Source organism: Haematobia irritans, chromosome 5, assembly GCF_050003625.1.
Source record: "Haematobia irritans isolate KBUSLIRL chromosome 5, ASM5000362v1, whole genome shotgun sequence".
Lineage (NCBI taxonomy): Eukaryota > Metazoa > Arthropoda > Insecta > Diptera > Muscidae > Haematobia > Haematobia irritans.
In genome coordinates, this window is record NC_134401.1 from 75,881,626 (window position 1) to 75,909,082 (window position 27,457).

The 27,457-nt window shown below is 36.3% G+C and overlaps 1 protein-coding gene across 4 annotated transcripts in view; it reads left to right on the top strand.

Annotated features, from left to right (window-relative positions):
- Ttd14 (TRPL translocation defect 14) overlaps positions 1 to 25,888 on the top strand; it is a 160,106-nt gene extending 134,218 nt beyond the window's left edge. For 2 of the 4 annotated variants that reach the window (XM_075313490.1, XM_075313493.1), the window contains 6 exons: positions 498 to 634; positions 7,160 to 7,180; positions 7,318 to 7,531; positions 23,814 to 24,144; positions 24,215 to 24,396; positions 25,127 to 25,888. In XM_075313490.1, coding sequence (XP_075169605.1) covers positions 498 to 634; positions 7,160 to 7,180; positions 7,318 to 7,531; positions 23,814 to 24,144; positions 24,215 to 24,396; positions 25,127 to 25,209 — 968 coding nt within the window. In that variant the 3' untranslated portion in view covers positions 25,210 to 25,888. The remainder of the gene's footprint in view (positions 1 to 497; positions 635 to 7,159; positions 7,181 to 7,317; positions 7,532 to 23,813; positions 24,145 to 24,214; positions 24,397 to 25,126) is intronic. The other 2 variants (XM_075313492.1, XM_075313494.1) reach the window with 1 other exon arrangement.
- The last annotated feature ends 1,569 nt before the right edge of the window (positions 25,889 to 27,457 follow it).

Below are 27,457 nucleotides of genomic sequence, written 5' to 3' on the forward strand. Positions count from 1 at the left end.
ATGGCAAAAATTCATGAATTGGGCTTCGAATTGCTTCCCCACCCACCGTATTCTCCAGATCTGGCCCCCAGCGACTTTTTCTTGTTCTCAGACCTCAAAAGGATGCTCGCAGGGAAAAAATTTGGCTGCAATGAAGAGTTGATCGCCGAAACTGAGGCTTATTTTGAGGCAAACCCGAAGGAGTACTACCAAAATGGTATCAACAAATTGGAAGGTAGTTATAATCGTTGTATCGCTCTTGAAGGAAACTATGTTGAATAATAAAAACTAATTTTGACAAAAAAAATGTATTTTTCTTTGCTAGACCGGGGACTTATCAGCCAACCTGTTAACAACCTCACATAAATTCATCGCTATTATAATTCCATAGTTCCTACCATTATTTTCGTCACATATCAGTTGCCCTTCTCTCAATCCCTTCTCTCAATCTCTCAATCACCTTCGGTGATGCCTCAAAAATCGGAAAATCATGACGACTGACGACTTTTCTATTTTAGATATCTCCAAGGATAAGTGGGAAAAGATGATGTCGTCTAACAATTGGAATCCCATTGAAATGCGGGATAATCGTTACAATCAAATATTACACCTAGTATCAGCAGCTAATGGTGCCGAAGAGTTCTATACAACAGAGGTAAGAATTTCAATTTATAAATAATATACAATACCTTTGTAACGACCCCTCATCGCTTAACTATCGTAAGTTCCAAAAATGATTTTAGAATATTAAACAATTGATATAACTGAGGTACTGACACTATTACAAAAACAATTCCCAAATACTGTCAGACACATTTCAATTGGAGATGCCTCATACTTGTAAAATGGATATTTTACTGCTTGTTTTACTGAATATTGTTAATATAGGGGAAATATATTTGGGTGAATTTGACATATGGATGTACATCAGCTGTGAGCAACTGTTGTGTCACGCTTGGATCATTTGGGAATAAAACAAAAATTTTCTTTTGTAAGCTTTACATTTCAAGTTTTTTCGAACGCAAGTTAAGACTGTGCCCGAAATCTCCTTAAAGTTTATTTCGGCTGAAATCTCGGTCGAATTCATTAAATTTCCAATGGTGGGATATCAGTTCATAGTAGATTCCACAAAAATCTTTTTCGAACTGAACTTTACTGCATTTGTTTTAGTACTAAAACCTAACGTTTTTCAATGCTCCGGTTTTTCGTCCTTAATCTTAAGTTTAGTCGAAAGAAACCATCAAACCAGTTGGTTTTGTATTAAAATAAAAATAAAAAAATAAGAATCACGAGATTTGTCGTGATTGTGATGCTTTAAATTTTGTCTTGCATTGTTGGATAGTATGCCTATCCATTACGTGAATGTGCGTGAGTGTGAATTCCTACCAACATGTCGTGCAGGAATGTGCGTGAGTAGAAATATTTCTTCGTAAATGTACGTGAGCGTGTGTAAAATTTCACTCACGCGCTCTAGTCCAACGTTTCCTGGCATGTATAAGGAATGTTGTTCATCCTATACCTAAAGAAGACAGATTAGGTTAGGTAGCAGCCCGATGTATCAGGCTCACTAAGACTATTCAGTCCATTGTGATATAACATTGGCGAACTTCTCTCTTATCAATGAGTGCAGCCCGATTCCCTTTTAAGCTCAATGACGAGGGACCTCCTTTTTATAGCCGAGTCTGAACGGCGTTCCACATTGCAGTGAAACCACTTAGAGAAGCTTTGAAACCCTCAGATATGTCACCAGCATTACTGAGGTGGGATAATCCACCGCTGAAAAACTTTTTGGTGGTCGGTCGAAGCAGGAATCGAATCCACGACCTTGTGTATGCAAGGCGAACATGCTAACCATTGCACCACTGTGGCAGATACATATAAAGTTATCTTTAACCACGATAACGCACCTGATCACACCTTCCAACGGCTAGATTTGTTCAATTCAATAAATTTAGCCCCGTATACAAAAACTGAGCAAGATGTCCAAATTGGCTCCATGAAATAAGTCCCCATGAAATAACTCCCCAAAATGAAAAATGAAATATATCCCCAATATTTTGGGGGCTTATTTCGTAAAAATGTTAATAAATTTATGAATAAAATACATTATTTCTTCTTATAGTTCATAACAATTTGAACTAACAGATGTAGTAGTATATTTATTTGGGTATATATTTGTAACCAATATTTAACTCAAGTACGAAGAGGAAGCCCTTGATGACTCAATTGTGACAGTGGTTGAAAATTTGGAGGGTTCTACGGTTCCTCAAGATAAATCTTCACCATTGTAAGGCCGCTTGTGCTGCCTTAAAAGTTTTCCTGATGAAAGGAGACATAGATATAGTTCTTATTCAAGAACCATACATATATAAGAATAAGATCTGTGAACTCCGGGTTTCAAACTTTTGTATAATACCGGTAAAGATAAAAATCGAGCATGTATAATTGCTAAGAACGAACTAAACTTGTTTCTGCTTCCTTCATTGAGCAATGCAGTCGTAGCCAGTCTAGAGATATCCAAATACAAATACTGGGTATCCTCGGTCTACATGGGACATAGTATTTGTGGAAGTAGTGATACTAATGCAAGGGGAGAGTCGCTAATAGAGTTTATTTTGCGTACTAACCTGGTAGTTTACAATAAGGGAGATGCACCAACCTTCGTCACCAAAAACAGGCAAGAGGTTTTGGACGTCACATTGGCCTCTCCGGAACTGAATGATAAGATATCTGAGTGGCAAGTTTTGAGGGAACATAGCTTCTCAGATCATCACCACATTTCAGATTGGCTGTTCGTACTTCAAGGACCATATTTCCGCCAAATGTTAGGAAAGCTGATTGGAATAGGTATAGGGAAACGTTCAATATGATGATACCGGAAATACCAGAGACAAATATGAGCACTGTGCAAGATATCGAACACGCAGTGGAGCGGATTACTAAGGCCTTCAACATCTCACTGAAAGCAGCATGCCCTAGAGGGAAGCCAAGGGGGAAAATCGACCACCATGGTGGTCTACGGAGTTCTTTAACAAAGAAAAGTCCACCAGAGCTCCTGAGGATTGGGACGCTTACAAGAAGAATCTGAGAGGATACAAGCGAGAACTGAGAAAGGTTCAGCATAACTCTTGGAATGTTTACTGCAGCAGTATTAAGAATACGTCCGAAGCTTCCAGAAGGTACTAGCTTCCACTAACTCCGCTCCAAGTTTCATTAAAACATCGGAGGGCAATTAGACAATGTCCAGTGAGGAGACGCTGGAGGTACTATTGGACACACATTTTTCAGGAAATCAAATGGTTGAACCATGTTCTGGCGGTGCCACAGTGGCTCAGCGGTCATTTCCTATCGAGGAAATTGTATCGGAATCTAGAATAAAATGGGCGTTAAATAGCTTTGGGCCATTCAAATCCCTCGGACCTGATGGAATTACTCCGGCGAAGTTACAAGCAGTGACTGACAGAATTATCCCTTGATTGACGGTGATATATAAGGGATGTATAAACGTAGCATTTATTCCAGAAAAGTGTAGGGAAACAAAAGTCGTTTCCATACCTAAAGCCTAGTACTAAGATCACGTTTTCGCACGAAAAACTGTTATACTCCATATAAAAAACGTTAGCGCGGAATAAATGCGAAATCTTTGTTTTGAGCATTTTCCAACAAATATTTATACAACCCTGGATTTTTCGCACGAAAAAATAGACAGGCATATTATTTCGCATAAATAAGTTAACATCCCTGGGTTTGAGACCCTATTTACGGAGATAGATGAAGATATTCGGTTTTCGCAGGAACGAACTTAGTACTAAGCATAAACCGGGAAACCCCCTCACTCGAGTGCGAAGGATTTCCGACCAATCAGCTTATCCTCATTCCTACTTAAGACTCTGGAGAGGATGATAGACATTTATCTTAAAACTAGCGTCGATTCAAGTTTGCTCTCGAAACGACAGCATGCATACTCGAATGGCAGGTCTACTGAGATCGCTTTGCATGAACTAGTCAGCTTTAATGGAAGCTCACTATCTGTCAATGAATACACAATCGTGGCGTTTCTAGACATCGTGGGGGCATTCAATAACGTCCATCCGAGCTCTATATTAAATGGACTAGCAACTCTGAATGTTGATCCAGGTATACTTAGGCTGCTAGATGAACTGCTAATGAGGAGACGTATTTCGGCCACACTAGGACAAGCAAACATACAAAGGTATGTGAACAGAGGCACTCCCAAGGAGGAGTTCTATCACCTCTTCTTTGGAATGTTGCTATAAACAACCTTCTGGTTTCTCTAGAAAAAGAAAGAATAAAAGTGGTAGCATACGCAGACGATGTGGATCTAGCAGTCAGGGAAAAATTCCCATCCACAATCAGAGATGTTATACAGAGAGCCCTCCGGATGACTGAGAAATGGGCGAAAGAGAATGGCCTTGGAGTAAATCCTGCAAAGACAGAATTAGTCATGTACTGCAAAGGTCGCAAAACTCCCACGGGGGTATTGAAATTCCCTTTGGTGAGTGTGCAAAATACCTTGGAGATATTTTTGACAGGAAGCTGAACTTTAAACTTAATATTGAAGAAAGAGCGAGAAAAGCCACGCTAGCTTTGTACTCGTGCAAAAAGTCAATAGGAAAAAAGTGGGGAATAAAACCGAAAATTGTGCATTGGCTATACACGGCAGTGGTTAGACTTATAATGCTATATGTTGGTGTTGTAGTCTGGTGGCCGGCACTTCAGCAATCGACAGGTTTAGATAAAGTTCAGCGTATGGCGTGCTTGTGTATCTCGGGCGCATTCAGTAAGACAGGAACAGATTCCCTTAATGTCATGCTGCATCTATTGCCTTTAGACATTTTGGCTAAACAACGGCTGTGAGGTTGCGCGAGCTATCGCTGTGGTCGGAAAAAATGTAGGGTCACAGTTCGGTCCTGAAAATAATGCCAGATGTGTCTAACGTAGTGGATTACACTCTGGCGAAACGACTTTTCAACAAAAAGTTTGAAACTCTAATTCCCAACAGTGAGGCGTGGTGTACACAAACCCCGGGGAATAAAAGAAATATAGTTTTCTACACTGATGGCTCCAAATTGGATGGACAAGTGGGTTTCGGAGTATATTCTAAAGATCTGGAACTTCGAATAGCGAAAAGATTACTTAATCTCTGTAGTGTTTTTCAGGCTGAAATATTAACAATAATAATAAAATTTAAACTTGAACCGCACACTAGATATGCTAGTGTTCTCAAGACGTCAGATATTGCTTCTGATATCTGCTATAACGGGTGACTGCGTGATAGGCGAATTTGCAAAACTATTGGTGAGAAGTATAATGACTACTGTTTGAGCTGTCATGATGCGGAGGAAAAGGAATCAATTAAACACCTCTCGTGTGAGTGTCCTGCATTTTGTGTAAGGCGCAAGCTTTATATATAGCTTTAGATTACTGATGGACCTGGAAAACGTTAACTTAAGCAGTCTGTTAATGTTTTTGGGACAATCTGGTTGGTTCAACGAAAGAAAATAATAGAGAAGGTTCGGTGGTTAAAACTAGAAGTACCCATATGTAATGTTAGAGACCATGTACTAACACCATGTACCAATTTTCAACCGGATCGGATGAAATTTACGCCTTCCAAGAGGATCCGCAACCCAAATATGGGGATCGGTTTATATGGGGTGTACATATAATTATGGACCGATATGGACCAATTTTTGCATGGTTGTTAGAGACCATGTACTAACACCATGTAACAATTTTCAACCGGATCGGATGAAATTTACGCCTTCCAAGAGGATCCGCAACCCAAATCTTGGGATCGGTTTTATTTTTGCATGGTTGTTAGAGACCATATACTAACACCATGTACCAAATTTCAGCCGGATCGGATGAAATTTGCTTCTCTTAGAGGCCTCGCAAGCCAAATTCCGTTTATATGGGGGCTATACGTAAAAGTGGACCGATATGGTACATTTGCAATACCATCCGACCTACATCGATAACAACTACTTGTACCAAGTTTCAAGTCGATAGCTTGTTTCGTTCGGAAGTTAGCGTGATTTCAACAGACGGACGGACGGACGGACGGAAATTTTATGTCTACTTTGTCAAACTTAATTATATACGTATTGGATCGATCTTTTTCGATTTAATATATACCACGTATGGACTTACATACAATTTAGAAGATGGTGTTAGGAGGTTTTAAGATACCTTGCCATCGGCAAGCGTTACCGCAACTTAACTGCCACTTGTGGGTGGCAGTGTTTAGAAGAAGTTTCTACGCAATCCATGATGGAGCTTCGGCCTGGCCGAACTTACGGCCGTATATACTTGTTTTGTTTTGTTTAATTTTTTATTGGTTGTAAAAACCATCGATACACCGTATAACGATTACGTTTACATCGCTTTTCCGATGGTTTTTTTCTGACTGGGTAGTGGCAGCACGATATTTGAGGCTCACTTAGACTATTCAGTCCATTGTAATACCACAGTGGTGAACTTCTCTCTTATTACTGAGTGCTGCCCGATTCTATGTTAAGCTCAAAGACAAGGGACTTCCTTTTTATAGCCAAGTCCAAACGGTGTTCCACATTGCAGAGAATCTTTGAAACACTAAGAAATATCACCAGCATTACTGAGGTGGGATAATCCACCGCTGAAAATCTTTTTGGTGTTTGGTCGAAACTGGGTTTGAACCTACGACCCTGTGTATCATGCTAACCTTTGCACCACGGTGGCTCCCAAAAAAAATTTTTCCCAAGAATATGAATTTTATTCTGTTTTATATGAATTTTATTGCATAAAGAAACAAAGACATGCCTGTCTTTCTCATCCAAAAATAACATTTTGTTCTTGAAACATGTTTAAGGTGATCATAGTTCTTCGCTGGGTGTGCGTTGGTCCTCAAGACATAAAAGTTGAAGTGAAGGTGCTACATATCGACGCTATAAGACAAAATTAATAATACTAAATTCTATTCATTTAAAGAAATATTTTTCAATGAATTGCATCTCAAGTTTTAATTGTACGTTTTTAAGATGAATTCTTTACTTACGATATTTTGGCACAGAGGGTCTACTTATACCCATTAATTAAAATGAAATCTGGTGCATTCCTCGTTTATGTTAGTCACTGCATACATTAAATATAAATATGTAATTTTACTTTTTTCTTGAAGAAATTAAAAAAATTATTTAAGGTAAAATCTTAAAAAAAACATGTATGATTTTTATGTCGATATTGCTTTTAATGCTATATAAAAGATTTTTGTTTGCATAGTTATTAAAGAATGAAATGTGTTTTCTGGTAAGATTTTCATGTATCTCTTCTTTAAAGGAACACGCCTGTCGGTCTGAAGGTGTGGATATGGCTCGCGAACTTGACTATAAATCTGCTGCAGCCTGGGTTGGTCATCCGTATTTCGATGTCATTGATAACTCTACAAATTTTGAAACAAAGATGAATCGGTTAATAGAATCTGTTTGTCAAAAAGTCGGTATTGACATTGGTGATCGTTTATTGGCCACATCGAGAAAGTTAAAATTTTTGGGTAAGTAGAGCAGACTTCATATATGAAATATTTAAGAAGTACGCGGTAATATGTAACGAGTTGCTTTATGTAAACAAAATAAGGAATGTTTAAATTTGTGATATATTATACCATTCACTGCGCACCTACTTTACATGCAAACATTTGCGCTTTATATTCGAAACAGATTTTGCTTAAATTGAACCAATATTGAGCAATCTAGGTCCGAACCGATTTGATGGCACATCGGTTTGTAAATAAATTCTATCTAAGCCAAAGTCGATTTCAAGGTCGCAGTTGTAATCGGAAGATGGTACACAAACGTTGGTTTGCTTTGGACTAGTTTTAAGGTAACATATATTTTGGAAGATATTTCAGAGACGAAAATTTAAAAAAATCTTTTATTTTGTTCACGAACAATTTACAACAAAAACAAGTTTTCAATAGGAATAAAGACCGACACACAATGAACTAGCCGCTTAATTCTTCGCTTTTTTCTTTGCTTCGAAAAAAGTTGAAACGTTCATAATTATATGAGTGTACGCACAATAAATATAAGCTTGGCGCCGAAGCCTAAAAATAAGTTAAATATAAAAACAAACCCAACCAACTGCACTCAAATCGATGATTTCTTTGGCAAAGGAAAAGAGAAATACTTGCCAATTTGTTTAGGCAAAAGCCGACTATCAAAAACCCTCTTTTCGGGAGGTTCAAGTGTAGTTCACTTTGGGTTTAGTGAATTACCCGAATTTATTCTGATAACACTAGTTTACAAAAGAAACTTTCATGTACACTTGATGAGTGGCAACTTTTCTTATGTAGTTTGATCTGCTGAATTCGAAAAAAAATTATGGAACAGTTTTTGAGATATCCCGTTATTTTTAGTTTTTCGCTCTTTTTTCACTAAACAAATTATATCTCGAGTTAGAAATGTCCGATTATATCGTTGTTGGTACTTAAATGAAAGGTATTAAGATGACGAATAATCGTGTTAATTGGATCTGTGATAAGTTAAGTGGTTCAAAAAATATCGATGCGAAAAAGCCAAAGTTTCAAAAACAAGTATTTTACAAATGTGGTAATTCCGAAACAGCTGTACATCCAACCGTCATGCAGTCTATAGGGCTTTGCCCAAATAAATTTGACTATCATACTTCTCCTCTGTTTGTTTAAGCTACACATGTATGTTATATCCAATGGAAATTCTATAAAATGTCATCTGTAATGGGACTTTTTGTGCCATATAATTTCCTATGGTGGAACTTCTGCAGTAGCCCTCTCTTAACAGCCTTTCGAAACAATATGAACTCCAAATGGAACTCCTTGTAATTTATTTTTATATAGAACTTCTCAAGCAATAATAACTGCTGTCGATAAAACCAATAGTTTGGTCCGTTCCTTTAGTAATTTTGACCGTATCACCCTTTATACGGTCAAAATTTGGTCAATATAAACTTGACGTATTTCTTTCAATTTTGCATTTAAAAAACCTGAACACCCCTCATTTTGAAGGTGTGTGTGTAGAATGTTGCTCCTATTTTGATTTTGGAATTCACTCTTCAGTTGTCAAAATGCCGTCCAAGCAAGAAGAGCAGCGTATCAAAATTTTGCTCTCGCATCGCGAAAATCCGAGGTACTTGCACGCAAAGCTGGCAAAATCGCTAAAAGTTGCCAAATCAACCGTTACAAATGTAATTAAAGTGTTTGGGGAACGTTTGTCGACAGCCAGGAAGTCTGGATCGGGGGGAAATCGAAAACCGGAAGCCGCTGAGACGACAAAGAGATTTGCCGGTAGTTTCAAGCGAAACCCTAACCTCTCTCTCCGAGATGCCGCAAATAAGCTGGGTGTATCGTCTACAACCGTGCATCGAGCCAAAAAACGAGCCGGACTATCGACTTACAAGAAGGTAGTGACTCCAAATCGCGATGATAAACAAAATACGACGGCCAAAGCGCGATCCCGGAGGCTGTACACGACGATGCTGACGAAGTTTGATTGCGTGGTAATGGACGACGAAACCTACGTCAAAGTCGACTACAAGCAGCTTCCGGGACAGGAGTTTTATACGGCAAAAGGAAGGGGAAAGGTAGCAGATATTTTCAAGCACATAAAACTGTCAAAGTTCGCAAAGAAATATCTGGTTTGGAAAGCCATCTGTACCTGTGGCTTGAACAGCAGCATTTTCATAGCTTCCGGGACTGTCAACCAAGAAATTTACGTGAAAGAGTGTTTGAATAAACGTCTGCTGCCTTTCCTGAAGAAACACGGTTGTTCCATACTGTTTTGGCTGGATTTGGCATCTTTCCATTACGGTAAAAAGGCCATGGAGTGGTACGCCGCCAACAACGTGCAGGTGGTTCCCAATGACAAGAACCCTCCCAACACGCCAACCCTCCCAACACGCTCCGCCCAATTGAGAAGTACTGGGCTATTGTCAAGCGGAACCTAAAGAAGACCAAAAAAACTGTTAAGGACGAGAAGCAGTTCAAGGCAAACTGGCTTTCTGCGGTGGACAAGGTGGCTGTACAAAATCTGATGGCAGGTGTCAAGCGTGAGGCCCGGCAATTCAGATTTGGAAAAGCGAAAGCCTAACTGAATATTTTTCCTGAATTTTATACTAATTGAACTTGAAAAATAAATTTAATTTGATTTTTTAAATAAACGATTTCACCGATTTACACGCGTTTTCCCTTGACCAAATTTTGACCGTATCACCCTTTATATGGTTTATAATGTAAATCTGTATATCTTTGAGGCCACGACCAAAAAGGAGGGAGACAAAATATATGAATTGGTTGATATGTTATTTAATTATAATTAATTAAAGAACATATCGCTATAAATGCAAAGCCAATTTAGATATCTAGATATCCTTTTCTGTGTTTTTTTTTTCTTGTTTAATTTCTTTTTCTGTTTGTTTAAATTTTAAATCAATAATGACAACAGAAATTAGCTTTTAAAATCGAATAAAATTTTCTGTGAATCAAATTTTTAATTTGAAAACGAAAGCCTACTTGAACAAAAAGTTTTTCTATGGTATCGCTACCAATTTGTATAGGTATATCAGTCGAAACAACGTTGTTACGATTGCCGACTATTATTAATTTAGATTTGTTTGGATTTATATGAAGATCCAAATTTAATTTATTAATTACATCTGTCAACTGAGATTTTTTACAACTCAGGTAGATTTGCACATCGTCTGCATATATATGAATTTTCGAAAACTTCAGACTTGGCAGATCATCTACGCAAAAGCAAATAGGATGGGGCCCAAAATCGATCCTTGAGGTACACCCTTAGTGACAGTTAAAGGTCTAGAAGTTGAACCACCAATTTCCACAGCTTGTGTTCGTTGTCCCAAGTAGGATGAAATAAGTAAGACCGTCGATGTTGAAAAATTAAAGAAATACTTCAATTTCGTGCAGAGGATTTCATGACCCACACAGTCGAATGCTTTAGGGTGATTCAATAAAGTGAGACAGGTGACGAGTCCGTCGTCTATTGATGAACAAATCAACCGCAACGTCAACCAACGATGTGACACAACTGTGTTTTTGTCATGCAGTAGATTATGGGTTTGAATATACTCAGATGTTTGGATGTGAATAAATCTTTCAAATGCATTTAAAAGATAAAACAGAATATTAATTTCAAAACAAAGGCCACTTGAACAAAAAAATGTTTTTAATTTAGCAAGTAAAAGTGCATCCGTTACTTAATATTACCACATATGTTATTCGCTAGACCATGACAGTTTAATCTTAAGATAGTCCTTATTTTGTCCTCACTGTTATTATGAAATATATCATCGCTAATATCGTGTACTCTTATGAAATTTGTAGCCGTATTTATTATGATTCGTCTGGGATGTTTTGAGTTAAAATTTATCAATTTCAATTTCATATTTTTAAATCCAAAAGAAAGAAATGTATTACCATTACATAGAGATTGAATTGCTGCTCATTAGGTTATATATCAGATATGCTGTTCTTTACTTCGGTTCAAACTGAAAAAGACACATAAAACAAAAATACAATTTAATCCCAACGCTACTTCGCAACTTGAAGGTAAATCTTCCAACGAACCCATAACGCTCTTGGTTTTAAGAAAACTAGGAGTAAACAAATTTTACATTTTTAAAAGATTAATACGATAACCCACCTTTTGATTGCAAAAATATTCTTATACTAGATGATTTTTTATTAAAATAATGGATTGTCCAATTTGACGAAATAAAATTGATCACTAAAGGAAAGGCTTTAACGGAAAACTGTATTCATATTTCACAATTGCTTACCTTCAATTAATGTAGATTGTTTTCCATGTTTACGATACCGCAAAACATAAACGCAGGTAATTCCAAATGCATTCCTTTGCCGCATGGCCATTTGTTGTTGCACACTTTATTTTTTTCGACCCTTTTGTTTGACTTGTTATTGTATGACACAACTGTGTTTTTGTCATGCAGTAGATTATGGGTTTGAATATACTCAGATGTTTGGATGTGAATAAATCTTTCAAATGCATTTAAAAGATAAAGCAGAATAGTATAGGACTATGTTCTGTACCATCTATATTTTTGGGTATAGGTAAAATCTTAGCGTGTTCCCGTTCCCAGCAGTTCGGAAATTTGTTTATGTTCATGATTATGTTCTATGTGTTGAAAACACTAAAGCCGCATTAAAGCAAACAAAAAAGCTAAAGCCTATGCCTGCTTTTTTTCATTGTGTTTCGGCCTTAACCCTTTCGACCCCGAATTTTTATAGGTACCGCTAAAATTTTTTTGTTTACTTTTAATCATGTTGAAGTCATTTAAGAAGCGTCTAGCCAAAATTTCGGGTCGCCACGCCCATTCGTTTAGGCGGTAGAGAATGTTGCGTGATTAAATATGTAAAGGTGATTAAAATCGGTGAGCTTGAATTTAATCGTGAACGTGAATTTGTTCGTGATTGTGACTTTTTGTGTCTGTTTTACCGTGAGTGCGAATTTTATCGTGAATATGAATTTTATTGTTAACGTGAATTTTATCTTGAGCGTGAGTTGGATCGTGAGCGTAGGTTGGATCGTGAAAGTAAATTTTTATCGGGAGCGTGATTTCGGAGAAAGTTTACTCACTCACAATCACGAACACAATTTGATTTTTACTCACGCTCATGCGCCACACATTTTTCTTTAATCCCGTTCACGCACATTCACGAGGATTCGTTTAAATTTCATTCACGAGATTTCGTTTAAATTTCATTCACGTCTTCGCGTGAATCACGCGCGACTCACGAAAATGTTTTGTTTTTTTTTTGTTTTTAACCCATGTCAATTTAACAGGCGGTGTAAAAAACCAAAGTATTATAAAGCGTCAATATTCGTGCTAATCCACTAGTATGTTGCCAAGAAGTGACTTCCTCCCTTTTTACGATTCCTTCCCAATTCCCCACTGCACTGCAGATATGTTTTCCACATCATCGCCGCATTTCTCGTCACTGGGACATCCCAATTGAAGTTCAAAATTTTTTCAAAATCATTGTTTTTCAAACCTTTTTTCTCCAGGTCTTATGTTCAAAAATATGTAATTTTACTACCACAATTGCCCAAAGTTGCACACAGGCAACTTTTCAATTTTAAAAATTTCCCATCTGTTGTTTTTTTTGCAATTCTAAGATTTGACTTCCAGAAATATTTTATTTGACATGTACTACAATAGATTTAATAAAAACTTTCAACATTTTAGTTGTAATTTTTGAAAAAAGTCACATGTATAAAAACCTCTTTTTAAATTCGCAAATATTTTTTTTTTTGAGGTACGCGCGTATTAATGAATTTTTTTTTTTTGCTAATTGACAACCAAATTAGCTGATTTTTCATTCAACTTGAAGAAAACACTTGTAGCTTTCGATACCGTTACAGTTTTATGAACAAAAACAACGCTGACAGTGAGTCTCAAAACACAAAAAGTTGCCCACAGGCAACTTTAGGGTCAAAAGGGTTAAGGAATAAAAAAGGTACATGAGCGTGAAAAGTAAAAAACAACATAAATAGTATTAATAACTGACTAACAGAATTTGAAACAACATTACTAACTGTTTATGTCTACGATTGGAATCCCTAAACTCAATAAATTTATCTTTAAGTCTGTAATAATAATTAAGTTCATATGCAGGTGGCGTTGCCCTGTAATCGTTAAGATTTAGAAATGTCAAAACACAATGTTAGTTTTTTAAGGTCAAATATGAATAAAAGCCCACTTCTTATTCACCAGCCAAAGAAACAACATCGGTAATCCACTTTATTTCAATCTGGGATATTCTCAAAAAAGTTAAATTTCTTCTTCCTATATTTGTGGTTTCTTTTCCGAGGAAAACATCGTCGAGAAGAGTGATAGTCAATTCACTTTTGGTGTCTTGCAGCCTACTAGTACCTTATCTAGTCCAGTTCTCTTCAATCCTTGTACAAACATTTTATGATCCTATCGAACCGGATACCTACAAGAACTGGGCATCGGGTTACATAACACTAATTCCCAAAGACGACATCACTACTTCATTTCATCACTCAGGAGCATCCACATTGTGTCCATCATTCTCAGGTTCGCATTTAACTCTATTTGGTCTCCAATGGTATGTACGTGGCAATTAAGGCAGTAGTATTGATTTGACAGACAATTGAAAAGGTACGCGTTCGGATGAGTATAATTTTTTACCGGTCTGGGTTTTGTTAAAGACTTTAATTGGCGTAAAATTAAAGTGCTTATCAGATGAATAATAATCAATTGCTTTCTTGTGAAAATAATAGTTACCAAGCCAAAACGTCGTGGCAATCTTAGGAGCTATAATTCATTTTAAGAAAGACAATCCTTTCTTTCACATGTGTACACAAATGGTGAAAAAAAAAATTATTGAAAAATAATCACTGTGAAAAAAAATTTTCCAAGAGTGTGCTATGAAAACTTGTAAACACATTAAATATTCCCTAAAAACTATAATATTTTGGCGTAACCGTGATTAAAATGTAATGATAGCGCCTTTCTCAAAACTTCTGAAATATTCAAATTTCGTAAATTTTCATGTTTTTTGACAAACAACTTCGTATATAAGTATCATTACACTTATGTCTAGCACATCGTGTTCATCCAAAAACAAAATATATATATATATATAAATATTTACCATCCATTCCAATATTCGTTACGTAATTTCTGATGTTGCTATATGACATTCCGACTTACATGTATGATTGTTGTACTCCAACATAAGAAAAGGCGCGAAAATATGAAGTTATGTTTTTTGGGAAAATTATGTGAATATAATTAAAATAAATATAACATATCATTCTCTAGATGTCTTCGAAATCATAATCCATAAAGAAAAGTGTGAAAAAAGAAATTTTGGAAATAACAAAATTGTTCAATAAACATAACCTAAAAAATTAGAAAAAAAGAAGACACAAAAGAAAATATATTCAGCCATATGTAAATTGGCATATGTAAAATTAACCTGTGAAAGAGGAACAGATGAAACGTTACAACTCTCCACAACAGATTAATCCGTTACTTTCAGCAAAACCAGTATTTTAATTGGTACGTACTTCTCCAATATTATCTTTTTTTATGTTTTGTGCTATTTTGCACTTGCTTCCCAATTATTACTCAAACTCTGACTCTCTTCACTCCATTATGGCTACCATTTAATTGTTTAAAGACAAGTGTAGAGATAAAAGAGAGATTGAGTGACGTTGTCTTATCACTCTTTCTTATGTCCATTTTGATCGTTTCGTTTCTATATTCCTATCGATAACTCAAATATCGATAAACAAACATATATGCACAAAGGAGAAACATTACTGCGACATCACCTAGAATATATTATTTATGAGAAAAATTATATATTGTGTATATATGTATATGACTTTCTATATGTATCTATGAAAAGTATATATGTTTGATCCTACAGAATCAATTGCTTTCTTGTGAAAAAAAAACCCTATTCTGCCACAAATTCACAACAAAAGTGTTCCTTAGGGTCGTTCACCGAGTAATGTATTAGGGTGACCAGAGTGAACAAATATTTCTGAAAATAGCTGAATAGTTTGCGGTGAAATCAATATTTATAGACATATACATGCATCGTGAATTATAATATTAAATTCCGAATTGTTCTGTCGTAAGCATAGACCAATGCGTTTATATACGAAAACAAACGGAAAAAAAAGAAAAGAAAACCAATGAATCCAAAGCTTACATATTCTATGAAATTGTTGTATATTTTCTAGATTTATCTTCATGTGCCATTGATTTATTCTTTATAAAAATCCAGGTTCCGTAATTTGGAAAAAGATATATGTTTATTACTTGAAATATTTAATGTATTTATAAAATTGTTCTTGTCACAACTCAGAGTTAATTAATTTGTTAAATTACTTTGGGTGCTTGAAACGAATATTTTCTCAATATTTAAGATAAAGGAAAATCCGTCTTGAAAATTGGTTTAGAATAGTAGAAATTGCTACTAATTTATGTTAACTCTCTGGAAAAAAAAATAATAAAGAAGTTTTCTATTTCGTTTTGTCCTTGGAGATTTTTTAAAATATCTATTTAATTTTTGAGTATAATCTTCGATTGCCCACTTTCTTCCAACTCTTGTGGATATTATTATTCTATATCGTATTTTTCTGACCATATCTTTTTGCTTCCGATTGTTGTCGAATACCATTCATTATGAGTGCGTTGGATAGATTTATTCGCGCCAACGATAAGTTGGTTAAATTTGAACAGGAATTTACCGATTCTGTCATTTCCGAGTCAACTATTTTTTCGCTTGAGATTCACCGAGAAGAACTCAAGTCAATGTGGTCAACTATAAAAAATCTTTACGATAATTGTATAGACTATTTTGACAAGGAAGGGAAAATTCGAGATAATGCTAAAAAGGGCGACGGCAAATCCTTGGTATGCGATGAAGAGAACCCCCTTTTGGACAGCGTAAATGCAAAATTTCACTCCTCATACGATACATATGTTCGTATCGTCTCCAGAATTAGTTCAATCATTCACGAAAGATCGGACCCTAGTCCCACTCTCCAAACCACTGTCCAACATTCCAATTTTCATTTACCAGCTTGTGATACGGAATCCTTTCGAGGTGATTACAAGTCTTGGCCTTCATTCAGAGACATGTTCTCAGCAATATACATACAGAATTCCAGTCTCTCAAAGGTCCAAAAACTTTTTCATTTAAGGAAAAAGACAGAGGGTGAAGCCCATGATATTGTAAAAAAGTGTCCCTTAACTAATAACGGCTTCGACATTGCATGGTCAAATCTTAAGGATCGATTCGAGAACAAACGAATGCTGGTTCATAGCCAGCTCCGGGTGTTATTCAGTCTCAATGCGGTTTCTTCTGAATCAAGCGAAGAAATTAAATGTCTTCAACGGGACATTAATTCCTGCATCACGGCGTTAAAGATGTATGATATTGATGTTTCTACGTGGGATGCAATTTTCGTATATATGTGCTCCACAAAGCTCCCTCGAGTTACACTCTCCTTGTGGGAACAATCCATTCAAAATAAAAAGGACTTGTCCAAATGGAGTGATTTAGATTCTTTTTTATCCAGTCGATATCAGACCTTAGAAACCATTAGTGAAATTAATGGCATTTCTGCGAAAGAATATTCGCACTCCAACACTAAAAAGCCCTCCTCATCGAACAAGAAGGTAAATTCAAATCATGCGAAAATCTCTTCATCCTCATCTAATCCAAAATGCACCTTATGTTCAATCGAATCCCACACGATACGAAAATGTCCCAAGTTTATTAACATGAATGCCGAAGATAGGATTTCCTATATTAAAAAACTTAATTTATGCTTGAATTGTTTTGCTAAGGCTCATGGAGTAAAGGACTGCAAGAGTCCTTACAATTGTTTTTCTTGTGGTAAAAGACACAATACACTTCTGCATCGTACTCCAAATCAGTCACAAGAAGTGAAGTCCAACATAAATCCATCCAATCAACCTATTCAGATGTCCAATGGTCATCCAGTACAGTCCACAATTTCTCAAGCTTCCTTCAATCAGACTAATATGGAACCAATTTCTTTTCAACCTTCCACTTCAAGCGGAAGTATCCAATCCTGTTTTGCTTCACATTCCCATAATGTTCTGCTGGGTACAGCAATGGTCCAAATTGCACATCTGGGTCTAAAATATTTTGTTAGAGCCTTAATTGATTCAGGATCACAAGGTTCTTTCATTTCCGAACGTGTTTTTAACATCCTGAAACTGCCATTCCAGTCCATTGAGGCAGAAATTGCGGGACTTAATGGAGTTACTTCCGCCAAGGCAAGAAAACTGGCAAAATTCTCTATATGTCCACGATTCGATTCCAACTTAGGGGTTAATATTACAGCTTTGGTTGTCCCACGACTGTCTGGGGATCTTCCAAGCTCCTCAGTTAACCCATCTCTTCTGTTAGACTTCCCGAATATTAAACTTGCTGATCCGAAGTTTTACGAAAGTAGCCGAATCGATTTATTGATCGGCGCCGACTTATTCAATAACATAATGTTAGAAAATGTTCAACGTAATATATGCGGTTCCTTAATGGCACAAGAGACGATATTCGGGTGGATAGTCACTGGGCCTATCCAAACAAAGGCTAAAATAGCATCCTTTTCCACAATTGTATCCTTTATGGCCGAAACAAATCTAGAAAATCAGTTAAAGCGGTTCTGGGAGGTGGAGGAAGTTCCGCAAAAGCTTCACCCCTCTGACTCTGATTCTTATTGCGAAGATTTATATTCTAAAACTACTACGCGCGACGAAAATGGTAGATATGTAGTATCTCTTCCATTTAAGCCTACTCCTTCCAACGGCGTAGGTCCACTGGGACAATCTAGATCAATAGCGAGTGTCCAATTTCTGAAAAATGAATCTCGGTTATTGAGAAATAAGGAACAAAAGGACCAATATGATTCCGTGATTCGTGAATATTTGGACTTAGGGCATATGGTCAAAATTAATCCTCCTCCTGTAGAGGAAATGCCCAGGCATTATTACCTCCCACACCACGCGGTTATTAAACCGGATAGGACCACTACAAAGGTCAGAGTGGTATTCAACGCTTCATGTCCAAGTTCTACAGGGACATCGTTGAATGACATTCTATATTCGGGCCCAATTCTCCAAAACGACCTAACTTTGTTACTTTTACGATGGAGATTTTATCGTTTTGTTTTCAGCGCCGACATCGAAAAGATGTATCGGCAGATTAGGGTTAATCCAAACGACACGAGCTACCAAAGAATTGTATTCCGTTCCAATCCAAATGATAAAATTCAAGACTTTGAGTTACGAACAGTCACATTCGGAGTCAATGCGGCGCCTTATTTGGCGATTAGAACACTGAATCAACTAGCGCAAGATTGTCGTAATTCCTATCCCATAGCAAGTCACATTATTCAAAATGACATGTATGTAGATGATGTCTTAAGTGGATGCCATGACCTTGAATCAGCCTTGGAAGCCAGGAATCAATTGATTTCTGCTCTCAATTCGGCCTGTTTTCCTTTAAGGAAATGGACTTCAAATTCTACACAATTTTTACAATCTCTTCCAAAAGACTATATTCTCAAACATGATTTTCTTCTTTTCGATGACTGTAGTCAAACAAAAACGTTAGGTGTAAAATGGAATGCTATGTCAGATAGTTTTGTTTTCGATATTCAGCCATTGCCACACCTAACCAAATACACAAAACGACAGGTTCTTTCGGAGATATCCAAAGTATTTGATCCAGCCGGATGGCTGTCTCCAATAGTGATCCTCGCTAAGATCCTTATGCGTAATGTGTGGCTCTCTAAAGTTGATTGGGATGAGGACATAACACCCCAATGTTTCCAAGATTGGGTAAAGTTCATAGATAATTTTTCGTCGACGCAATCAATACAGATCCCTCGTTGGATATCCTACTCTCCTATTACTAAAGTTCAATTCCATGCCTTTTGCGACGCATCTGAGAATGCGTATGCGGCAGTAATTTACACTCGTATTCAATTCAATGATAATTCCATTCATATTAATTTACTAACCTCCAAATCCAGAGTGTCCCCAGTTAAGTCCCTCTCAATTCCAAAACTTGAACTCTGTGGAGCCACATTATTAGCAGATCTCGTTGACTCTGTTGTTCCTTCGATGAAAATATCCAACTATGAGGTTTTCAAATGGACGGATTCCACCATAGTTTTATCCTGGCTTAAAAAACCAGCGTGCCATTGGAAAACTTTTGTTGCAAATCGTGTATCGCTAATCAGTAACAAAGTAGGAATAGACAACTGGTTCCACGTCGAGACACGATCTAATCCAGCCGACTTAGCAAGTCGTGGCGTTTATCCACGAGAATTAGCCGGAAATTTACTTTGGTGGCACGGACCGCATTGGTTACGAGATCCACCACTGTCTTGGCCCTTATGCAAGGAATTGCCAACCCATACAGATTTGGAGAAAAAAATCGTCCGAGTTCATGTTGTTACGGATTCAAATCAAGAGACCTTTATTGAAAGGTTCTCTACTTTTCAACGAGCTATCAGAGTCGGCTGTTACGTTTTACGTTTTTTCTACAGAACACATCCACTACATCGTAATTCGTTCACATATCGCTCATTAGATCTAACAGCTTCTGAGGTCAAAACCGTAAGAGACAAACTTATTTTACTTTCTCAGGCAAAATACTTCCCTAAAGTTGTCGAAGCTTTAAATCAAAGGCAACGAATTCCAAAGTAATCTCCAATTCTCAATCTTAATCCGTTTATGGACAATAACGGCGTTATTCGTGCATTTGGCCGATTAGCGTATTCACCGTCACTAAGCTATGATGAACGTTATCCCATCATACTTTCATATGATTGCCATCTTAGTCGACTGCTCGTTCAATTTACACACTTACTATGTCTCCACGGGGGTAACCAACAGGTCCTTAGTCTCGTTAGAATGCAATTTTGGATTCCAAAACTGAAAAATCTTATTAAGACCATTATTCACAAGTGCAAAGTATGTGTCATTCACAAAAAGAAGCTTCAGGCCCAGCTAATGGGGGCCTTGCCTCCGTCACGAACGATTCTCCATCGTCCATTTCATAATACGGGTATGGATTTTGCAGGTCCGTTTGACATAAAAAGTTTCTCAGGGCGGGGATCCAAAATTTCCAAAGGCTACGTTTGTGTCTTCGTGTGTTTTGCGACGAAGGCGATTCATCTTGAAGTTACTTCCAGCCTATCTACTCCAACATTTCTCGCCGCTTTCCAAAGATTTGTGTCCAGGCGAGGATGTCCTCTCAACGTTTACTCCGACAATGGAAAAACCTTTGTTGGAGCATCTAGAGAAATTTCGAGAAATTTCCTAGATGCCTCAAAATCCAGTTTAGTGTCCCAATTTTTCCATCATCACCTGTCGTGGCATTTTATCCCCCCAGGCGCACCGCATATGGGCGGCTTATGGGAAGCCGGGGTAAAAAGTTTTAAGACCCATTTAAAAAAGACATCCGGCAGTTTTCCCTACACCTTTGAAGAGTTTTCTACTCTAATAACAAAGATTGAAGCTTGTCTCAACTCAAGACCAATTTCCACAGCATCAGAAAATCCTACTGACTTGAATCCGCTTACACCAGGTCATTTCCTCACTGGTGGACCTCTGTTAGCCCCTCCGGAACCTTCTTACGATCAAGATCCAGAATCAGTTGTAAATCGTTGGCAACGTGTTAAGGTTCTTCAACATCACTTTTGCCAACGATGGAAAACAGAATATTTAAAAGAACTTCATAAAAGGAACAAATGGAAATATCCTGAAAGGAATATAGAAGTCGATTCTGTTGTTGTTATTAATGATGAAAATCTTCCACCCAACGAATGGCGCATTGGTCGAGTGACTAAACTATATCCCGGAAAGGATAATCGAGTAAGAGTGGCGGACATTTACACGCCGAAAGGTGTGATTACACGTCCCATCGTAAAGTTAGTCATTCTTCCTACTCAATAATTCAGCTCCAATTCTGAAACAAATACCCATACTGAAACCAACTTTTCCCTGTCTCGTATAGATTTTTATTTTTAATCTTCAGAATGCCTCGAATCATAAAAAATCGATTTTCCACTAATGATCGGATCACCCATTACAATCGACAAGCATTTCAGTGCCGTATCTGTAAAAAATTTCATCCCTTACGAGCCTGTAAGAAATTTTTGTCAATGAGCACCCAACAAAGAAAGCAAGCAGTAGAAAAGTACCGATATTGTTTAAATTGTTTCGCTCATGAACATAGTATGCAAGGATGCTTTTCTAACTCTGGATGTCACGTATGCGGAAAATCACATCATACTCTACTTCACGATAATAGAGCCCGCACGTCTCGTCGACCTGAATTAGAGCTTTCCTCAGCAACGAATTATCTAGTACCTACAACTGTCACCATTCTTCCAACGGCTTTAGTAAAAATTGCACACAACGGACGTCTCCATCAAATTCGTGCCCTCATCGACACCGGGTCGATCATCAGTCGCATTGCCAAAACTATGATTACTAAGCTTGGAATTTCTACCAGCCATATGGAAAACACTACTATGTGTCAGCTCACTATAAGAGCTATCTCAGATGCAAAAGCTCGGGTCTCAGCAACATTTCGTGTCGACAATCGAATGACCATGAAAACTCCAACACATTCTTTGTCGTCTAGTTTTCGTGAAAGGTTTTTGAATTTAATCCTCGCCGATCCGACCTTCAATGAAAGTGCACCGATTTCCATGGTCTTAGGAGCCGACATTTATCCAAAAATAATTCTCGGAGGTGTGATACCAAACCATGAAGGAGTTCCAATGGCTCAAAACTCGATTTTTGGATGGCTGGTTTCGGGAACATGTCCAATGTAATGAATAATTCTAGGATACAAAATTTAATCACTATCTGTACAACGAATTAACTGGCTTCTTCAATGAATTTACTTATTTATCAACATGACTAATTAATTAACTAATTTCGATGGTACCCATCAAGGGGCCCGGAATGTTTATGTCTACGATTGGAATCCCTAAACTCAATAAATTTATCTTTAAGTCTGTAATAATAATTAAGTTCATATGCAGGTGGCGTTGCCCTGTAATCGTTAAGATTTAGAAATGTCAAAACACAATGTTAGTTTTTTAAGGTCAAATATGAATAAAAGCCCACTTCTTATTCACCAGCCAAAGAAACAACATCGGTAATCCACTTTATTTCAATCTGGGATATTCTCAAAAAAGTTAAATTTCTTCTTCCTATATTTGTGGTTTCTTTTCCGAGGAAAACATCGTCGAGAAGAGTGATAGTCAATTCACTTTTGGTGTCTTGCAGCCTACTAGTACCTTATCTAGTCCAGTTCTCTTCAATCCTTGTACAAACACTAACATAAAAAGCTCGTAATGAGACTCAATACTTTATCATAACAAAAATAATAAATAATTGATATAACATGATATATAACGAAATAATAAAAAATGAGAAAAAAAACAAAACGAATTATAGAATTAAAAACAACTCATAAAATATAGTTAAAGGTTGTAATTTTACTAAGTATTTAGAGGTCCCATATCTTTCTACTACCTCATATATTTTGGAAATGCCCAATAAAAAATTTACCAATACAGTTTTGTGGAATTATATCATTCCATATTACATTGAAAAGCTTTTGTACCAATTCAGCTTAATGTCGCATCGCAGGCACTGCAACCATCTATTTGTCTGTTGTGGAAGGATTGTATATGCCACTGATATATCTAATGAAATAATGTTCGCATTAGTAACTATGTATTAATAATGCTACAAAATACTGTACTTACCTATGCTTCGCTATATTCGCAGAATTATTTTCTTTTGTCGTACTTCCTACAAACATTGTCGTTTACATTATGTGAAAAAATAAACTACCAAGGCGGCCAACTAGTTTTCAGAAACGGCTACATATCGTTATCGTTTGATAATTAATACTATAATAATACCGGATGTAAATGATTTGATATAAAGTAGTATTAAAATTAAGATGTAACGATGTAACCAAACGGTAATGGCCACGTACCGCCTTTTTCTACCAGTGTATAATAATAATCATTGGTACTTCGACAGAACAGACAGATATTCCAAAAATTTTTCTGCTCAACCAGTATTCCCATATCACTTTTTTACCATATAGAGATTTAAATTATATACTAAAGATGATCCAAACATATGTTTTTTGCTGTTGTTGAGATACAGTCGTAATAAAAAATATATTAATTTAATTTCAGTTGCCAACTTGCCACCGGACTCCGAGTTTCCACCTTTCCAGGATTTCGATGTCGAACATCAATATTTACAATCTTCTGGACCGAAAGTGCAGGCTAGACTACGTAAACGGGGCCAAAATAATCATTGGAGCTATATTCATACTATTCGTCGACCTAATGTCCATGGGCAATCTCGTATTGAAGTCAAAACACAGTTAACCCAACGTGATTACATCAATTTGCTGGCCCAACGTGATGATGCCCACTTCACTATTTTTAAGAAGCGTCGTTGTTTCTTAGTTAACAACCAATATTTCCAGTTGGACATTTACAAAGAGCCTAGCCATCCAAGGTATGAAATTGAAAAGTTTGTTTTCTCGTTTGTTGTTTTTTCTAAAGATAATGTTTATAATGTGTTCCAGGTGCAAAGGCCTAATTCTTCTGGAAACATATTCTTCCCTCACGGGCGAGGCTTTACTCAATTGCTTACCAAAGTTTTTAAATATAGTAAAGGAAGTTACCGGTGACCCCGACTACTCCATGTTTAACTTGTCTTTGAAAGAGGATTGGAGTATAACTAAAAAATTTTGTCATTCGTTGCATGGTAAGGACAAGTGTAATCATTATGAAGGCGTCAATGGTAAAAAATCTACAACTTCATAATATATGTTCTAGAAAAAATATTTTTACACGTAATAACTGTACCATTTAGTCGTAATGTATTTGTCGTCACAAATTTTATTTAGAGTAATACTTAGTTGTCTGAATTGCAAATGATTACCTCATTTTAAAAGTGTCAACCATACGCTGAGTGTATTATCTAAATATTTAGTTCCTTCGTGTGTTTTTGGAAATGCTTGCTCGTAGTATAAACTATTTTGTATGCAAAATATTAATACAAGCATTTCCAATTTGCATTGGTTATAAAAACCAAGTAAATTTCAAGAAATTATATTCGTATTGGTTTAGTCCTCCCAGATTTACATTATCATTACATATAGTCCTGAGGCTTGTGGACATCCATGTCAAATTGTAACCAATGCTAAAACAAACGCTTCTAATACAGTCGTAAATTATATTTTCACATATGAATTTCATTTTGGATGCAAAATTCGCCAAAACGCCTTCTTATATTTGGGACGTTACATCAGCGTAAAAGCTTTCTGAATCCATTTAATTATTGCGATTTCTTGTAACATTTTTTGATGCATTGGAAACAAAAGTTTTTATGTCAAGTTTTAAATTTATGTGATATGTATGAAAATGGTGTTGCTTGAAAATTACATGTGTTTGTCTGCCCAATGTTCATATTTTTGTTTATATTTCTATTATAGAGGACTGTTCCGGCTACAATTCAAAAAAATCTAGTGGAGTTACAAGTAAGCAATTGGTTCTGAATGGTCATGCCAAGGGCTAGTCCTATATAAATTTATTATAAAAATGAATGCAAATTGATATATTTTATCTTATAACGTCGCCGAAATTGGCAGACGTATATGATATTGAACTATAACTACTAGAAAATATTAGCATAAATCTTAAAATTTTAAATTTTCATTAAAAAAGACGCTTGCAAAATTTACTACGTGTTTAGGATCATTGAATCTGTTTTTATTTGGAATCTTTAATGTGAATTAAAAATACTTTGACCTCAATTTAGTTTTCTTTTGTGTGTATTAAAGCAACTTCTGCAAAATACATGGTAGATCAGTTATACTTTTACCAAAACATGCCTCGTTTGACTTCAATATTCGAAATTTCATCTGTTCTACCGCAAATACGTATATTTTATTTTCTCGTACTTAATGTTTCTCGTACTTAAAGGTATATTATTTTTAAACGTATCTATTTTAATGTAATTTTTGTTGAAGAGTTCGTCTCGTTCGAAAACTTTTAAACTTTGCTTATATCAGAAATTTTACAATAGTAATGAATGCAAAATAATATTTATTATAACTGATCGAAATTTGTTAGAGATGTGAAAGAATAGAAAATACATTTTTAATTTGTAATTCAATTTTTCGGTTTTAGAAGATTTTAAGTTTTATTTAATAAAAAATCGTAACAAATAAAAAAAGAGACGCTAAACCAAAAAAGCTTCGTAGTTTTATTTAAAGTGGAAAAACGTAGTGAAACGCCTACACACATCGGGACAAGTGTTTGAAAACACTTTGAAAGCCGGAGCTTACAGGAAGTTCTGCACTTCTCAAAAGGACCAGCCGACATACCTCCTCTCACAAGTGTGGATAAAATGAGCAGTCCTTATACGACAGCTCAAAGTCATGTGGATAAAAACAATGTCACCATTTAATTCACTTTTTATAATCAGTAAAGTCTTGTTTGCTTATTAAATTGCCGTCAGCAACCTAATATACATATATATTTTTGTAATTGGCAAAATTCTACTTACTCCATTTCTCACAACTACATAAGAAATATGTATATATCGGTATTGATTAGATATGGCCTCTATATAGACCTGAACGACAAAAATACGCCGGCAGTTGGATATCAGATAGCAGCGACAACGACGTCGTTAAGACGCTGGTTAGATTCAAGATCTATTTAAGCTAAGCTTACAGATAAATTACATCAGAATCCACAACAAAGTGAGCTTTAAATAGTTTTGGACCCCCTTTAATTTACAGATTTGATGGAAACCCAGATTGTACCAGAAGGTATGTTTGCCAAATTTTGTCACTGCAAGTAGAGGATGCTAATGTGGCAATTCCGAAACGGACGTCCATTCAACCATCTTACAGTCTAAAGGACTATGCCCAAATAAATTTGACAAACATACTTTTCCTCTATTGGTTAAGCTACTCTTGTAGTTTAGTCAACGCATGGTGAAATCAAAACAACAATAGGGCTGTTTTCTTTTAGCACTGGATACCCTAAGCCGCGAAGGACTAAAAGAAAACTGAGTACTCGTTTATCCAGGACATCTCCATAAATATGCAACACTGTCATCAGCTGTTTAAAAATAATCACAGAAAAGAAGTGAAATCTTACATTTTTAATGTATGAAATGTTGAAATAGTAATAAATATTTACTGCTGCGATTATTTACGACACTGCACCACTTTGGATTTCATGTTTTTCGATAAATTAGTCACAATAAATTGCTATTGTAAATCGAAAAAGCGCCACTTTATCAAAATACAACCTGACAACACCGGCGCGATTTGCACTGATGAGATGTTCTGGATAGAACACCAGTGCAACGATGTTCTGGATAGCACATACAAATGTTGCATCCAGTGCTAAAAGAAAACAGCCCTAATAATGATTGAAGAATAAACCGACAATAACAAAAACAAAAGAAATGAAGAAAGAGGAAGCGCGCTCAAAATAAACCTAGCCAAATCAATGCTTTAACTTTGGCAAAAGGATAAGAGATGTTTGTACAAAATAAAATATTAAGGCAAAGTTGACAATCGACCTTTTTTCGGGAGGTTGAAGTGTAGTTCACTTTGGGTTTAATGAATTATCTGAACATATTCTGATAATTGGTTGATAGTTTCACTTCAAGTAGATGAGGATTTTGCAGTCTGAAGGATTTTGCCCAAATAAATTTGACAAACATTATTTTCCTCTGTTGGTTAAGCTACTCGTATAGTTAAACCAAGGCATGGTTTTAAGGTAAAATCAAAACATCAATAATA